The sequence below is a fragment of the Clarias gariepinus genome, chromosome 16 (genome assembly GCF_024256425.1).
Source record: "Clarias gariepinus isolate MV-2021 ecotype Netherlands chromosome 16, CGAR_prim_01v2, whole genome shotgun sequence".
NCBI classification, from domain to species: Eukaryota; Metazoa; Chordata; class Actinopteri; order Siluriformes; family Clariidae; genus Clarias; species Clarias gariepinus.
In genome coordinates, this window is record NC_071115.1 from 21,668,919 (window position 1) to 21,674,030 (window position 5,112).

General features: G+C 39.9%; 1 protein-coding gene across 1 annotated transcript; it reads left to right on the plus strand.

Annotated features, from left to right (window-relative positions):
* The first annotated feature begins 879 nt into the window (after nt 1–879).
* LOC128544080 (transmembrane protein 100) lies at nt 880–4,751 on the plus strand. The gene has a single exon (XM_053514036.1). The coding sequence runs from the start codon at nt 1,081–1,083 to the stop codon at nt 1,465–1,467; it is 387 nt and encodes a 128-aa protein (XP_053370011.1). The 5' UTR covers nt 880–1,080; the 3' UTR covers nt 1,468–4,751.
* The last annotated feature ends 361 nt before the right edge of the window (nt 4,752–5,112 follow it).

The following is a 5,112-nucleotide window of genomic DNA, read 5'->3' on the forward strand; positions in this document are numbered from 1 at the left end:
CAGTTACCGTAGTCCAAAGTCTAGATGCATTAAATAAACACATTTCAATAGGATGTGCTGTGAAATAATATGCCATTTGCATGATTGTTTGTTTTTTTGTCGATGTCAAATTGTCACAGTCATTTTACTGCTAGTCTTAAGACTTTTGAATAAAACCTCAAATAAAGAGAGTTATAATTGCCTGACATTGCAAGCTTCACGACTTCTCTCTCATGCTCTAATCCATTTACTGCGCTTTGTGGATCTGAATCGATTTTCGTCTTCTCTGCGGTCAAAAACCCCTTACCATCCAGATCAGGGAGAAAACTCCTCTTGTATGCCTATACAAAGCCGTTTTTTTGAAGCATTTGGCAACCTGCCTTTGTGTGCTGCTGCGTGGGTGGGTGAGGTTGTGTGGGCACGCACAGGCATGCGTGTGTGTGCGTGTGTGTGATGGGTTTAATCAGCCACGGAGGGAGTATGCATAGCTCAGCTGTGCTCTTAAATGGAATTCCCTCTGTTTGCTCACAGAGATAAAAATGTGTTTGGGATTGTAGAACTTGACAAAATGTTCTTTTGTCTTTAAAGCCGTCACATGCTCATATGATCTGTTCCATTGAGATATATTTGTTATTTCATTTCCGAAAGGAAGAACGGCTGCAGAGAGTCCTGAGTAAGACATGGCTTTTGAATGGTTAACTCCCACCCTCCCTTCCCCTTTCCAGCTCTTCTTTTGATCCCCATTCCTCTGCTGTTGTATACAACGTCACGCTGTGGCTTCAGCCAATCACTTCTGCTACTCACTCCCTTCACTGCATCTTTACTCCACCCCCTGCCTTTGGCACATTATATACCCACACGCAGCCCAGCTGGGAGAGTGTTCAACATGCTGCTGCTGATTCACAGTGCAGACTCTTACAACACAGCAGAGAAAGAGAGGAGGACTGCGCAAGGACTTCAGACTTTTTTTTTGCTGGTCGTATTCATCTTATTCAGAATTTTACATCAGACAGTTTTGATCTCTTTTCAGACCATTACTACATTTGGAGTACACTAGAAGAAGTCTTCATTGGGCCTCCAAACAGCTTTCGAAGTTTTAAGATGGGCTGTACCACAGGGCAGCTAGCATGCCAGCCCCAGCCGTCTTCAAACACCAACCAGGAGGGACAGTCTCAGGAGGCAGCGGCCAAAGTCCCAGATGCCCTGTCTTCTTTGGAGAGGCTTTCTCAGGCCACAGGGGGCATGGAGAAATCCTGGTACCGCTGCATCTTCCCCTTTGGAATCATATCACTGGTGATTGGTATAGCTGGGACAGGTGTGACCTACACCTATAATGACCTCCCTCAAACAAAGGTAGTGTCTGTGATCTTGCTGATTGTTGGGCTGGTCCTGGTAGTAATGGCTACTGCTTGTTGGACAGCGCATAAGAAGAAACGCAGGAAAAAGAAAGAAGGAACCCCCTTTACCAATGAACAGTGTCCCCTGTGAGAAGAGACCAGATGGATGACGACGTTTTTAATTGACAGGAAGTTGCCACCTTGCCTTTTGTTTAGCATTTCTTTCTGCAAACTTTGTTGATGTGTTCACTCAGGTAGCAACAGTGTGAACATGCAAATAGGAAAATGTGTTCAGGACACCCCCAGAGAGCAATGGAACCAACTAGAAAAATATGAGGGTTCACATTCATGGTTTACTGCCACTGAGCAAGTGTCTAGTGTCAAAACAACTCCAGAGCCACATGCACATTTAAGACACTTTACGCTTGGGCAGTAACACCAAGCCACTGCTGAAGTTCGTGCTGCCGTCAACACAGCTGTCAGTCCCCTGCATTCCTGTCCTTGGGGGCGAATGGTTCCCTAAGGCTAGCAAAGAAATGATCCAGAGAGAGCAACCGGACACCGCGACGAAAAGCAGAAGTGTAACCCCGTAATCGTCACACGTCATTCTCTTGTCCTGTGACACTACAGCAATGTGTGAGCTTTATTTACGCAATGGGAGAGTGGAACCTGAGCTGAGTTTCAGCTAGTTCTTACTGGTGAGAGAGAGAGAGGCAGAATTGTGTGTATGTGTATGCGTGTGTGTAGCCAGGAAACTGAAGAACATCAAGCATGGTGCACGCTCTTCCACTTTCTCAGTCCGATGTCAGGCTGGGTGCAGTGATTTGCGTGCAGATCAGTAACCATGTTCCTGGAAGCCTACCTTTTTACTGAATTCAGTTCCTGTATCAGACTGACTACCCGTAGCATGTATTTTTGGTTTTTTATTTTCTTCAGGGTTTTTAGCATTCTCACATCCGTTTATTTAAACCTCCTTTTTGTGAAGTGCGTGCATCTTATCATTCTCAGACCCTTGCTAAGCAAAGCAGCCTTCGAGGAACATGTACATGGAAAAGGTTTGAATATCAAACGAAAACCATTTTTGGGATGGGATTTGTTGGTGAAAAGCAAGTAGTGTCTTCACAGATTTCATTTCCCATTCTCACAGAGAGTGATATTACTGAAGGAGTAAAAAAACAAGAGAGTACCAGATGTCAGCACTCACATTCAGAGTTTACTTCACTCCTGTGCCTTGAGCAAGTGGGAATCAAGCGGTATACAGTACCTTTTCAGCACAGTTGTCTTTGTCCTTTGCTCTTCACAAACTCATCTGCCAACAAGCTAATCCTGATTCTTGTGCCATTGCTGGCTTAAGGAGTTACCTTCCATCAGCTCCCCCTACCCTTCTCTTTAACTCTCAGCTCATAAATCCCATTGCTCCAGTTCCATAAACTGCCATCGATCCAGCATTTCACATCCATCCCCATGGCGGAAATACCAATCATTACACCATGTCTGGATTTGTCTCAATTTAAAGAAAGACCTTCACCCAGGTTGGTAAACAAATATCTGGTTAATGGACTGGACTATGTTGGCTTTCCAACAGTAGCAATCATTATTTATTGTATGTATTTCTTACAGATAAATGAGTAGGTTTGTGAAATATTGAGAGTGTCATTCATCCGTTCAGCTCTAGTTGTATCCTGAGAAATAATTTGTCTATTAATTATGAATGGTAGATCTATTCAAGGGAAGAATGTTTTTCCCTTGTACTATAAAACTGTTCGAAAAATTTAATCATTAATATTCAGGATAAAAATGATTCCATAGTATTAAGTAGTACTAAGTTTACTTGAAGATCAGAACTTTCCTGTCCATTCAGTAAAAAAAATTATTCCAAGGAGAACTAATAATAGCATCAATGAAAAGGAAAGGAACGTAGGCAGGATACACTTAGGAAGACAGTTAATGAACAAGATCATCTTCATCAGTCTACAATCAATTGGTCAGAGCTTTTGTACAGTGGAAATTCTAATAATAATAATGGGAGATTGTAGTCTTAAACCTATTTTAACACCATCATTTGCAACCCTTTTTTAAAATCATTTTTTAAATCATGTATTTAAAAGAACATTTCAAATTTTCTCACAGAATTGTCTCTCTGTGAACTCTAACTGGTAAACTATTCCTGCCTTTGTATTTAAAAAGGAAAGGTGTGCCTTGTAAACGGCATTGGGGAAAACAATATGCATTGGTGTTTTTAACAATACCGAACACTGCTACTGCATGATATACGTAGTGCATTTAACTTTAAGTTCAATTCTGACACTGCTTATATTGAAATAATTGTAGGGACCAGGTGTAGTAGAGTCATGTATCACTGAGCTAACCAGTTCCCAGAGATATAAAAGCAATTATATAGACTGGTAAAACACAGGGAAGTGTTTGCAAAAAAAAATAATAAATAAATAAACAGCTGTGGTATGAAATTGTGAGTAAAGGATATTAAGCAGCCATTTAAAGAACATCTGAGTAATCATTACCTGATCATTATCTTAAAACCTAGCTCAGTGGCTGCTAAACTGTGACTGGAAGGTTGAGGATCCTCTAAGCAGTAGTAATAGTAATATTAGTCTAACAATCTCTTATATCTGTGCCATGGGAGATGGTGTAGAGTAGCTGCTAGACAGTAAACATGACACGGTGATCTTTTCCTATGTGCTAAGGGTTCTGTTAAGTGTGGAATTATCAGCTGTGGTGAATGGCTATTCCATTCGGGTCATGACTTGGCCTACATTCTTTACATGCAGACAAGGTGAGATTAAAAAAAACCCAGGGAAATACAAAGCTGCAAAGAGCTGAGCAATTTCATTGAGGAAAAAACAGTGTGGAAGGAATCTGTCGCCTGCTTGCAATGCAGAAAGATTAGTAGTCAGGCATCTATATGTATCTCTCTCCTCTCTCTCTCTCTCGATATGCTGCCACCCTCTCATGCCCATCACACCCCAGCCATTATTCATTCATTCAGCCATGGCTTTGCAAATGCACTCTTGAGCTGTATATTCAAACTGTAGCCGATAATACAATGTTATAAATGACGATGTTGTTTTCAAATCATGTTTTGTACAATAAGGAATGTGAGTGTTGTCTATAACTTGTTTATTCTGCTGCTTGGAAAGGAAAATTGTAAAATCTACCTCTTTTTCTCTGGGGGTATACTTTATTAGATTGGCCTTTAGTGTGCCTATACACTGCAGAATATTGACCGTTACTAGCTGGAGCTGATTATATGCCAATCTGTAATCTGTAATGTATTTTGCTTTGTAAATATCAACTTATATAGATATTTATATATTTATACTCATATTTAAACACATTTTGAAACTGTATTAAAGAAATGTGAACAGAGATTGACCTTTTGTGATTTTTAGGATGTTATGATTAAAAAAATAAATAAATGTGGTTTATGCATACCTCAGGTTGTTAACACAGTGGCACTCATTTTCAACACCAATTGATATACAATCACCAATCACCAATGATGGTGTCAAGACATTGGATTTAATCATATCATATACAATGCTGTACAAATCACAGATGTGGTTTGATTATATGAAACACATTGTGAGCTGTACATAATTATTACATATATGTTTTATACATTCTTCATTATCAAACAATGCACATCATTTATTATACTTTGGATTCTGGAATTGATTACTGGTAATTGGTAAACAAAAAAGTGTATTAAGGAAACTAAAGGGTCTAAAATAGTTTTAAAGGTGGATTATAAATCTTTTTTGAAACCAGCCTAGGA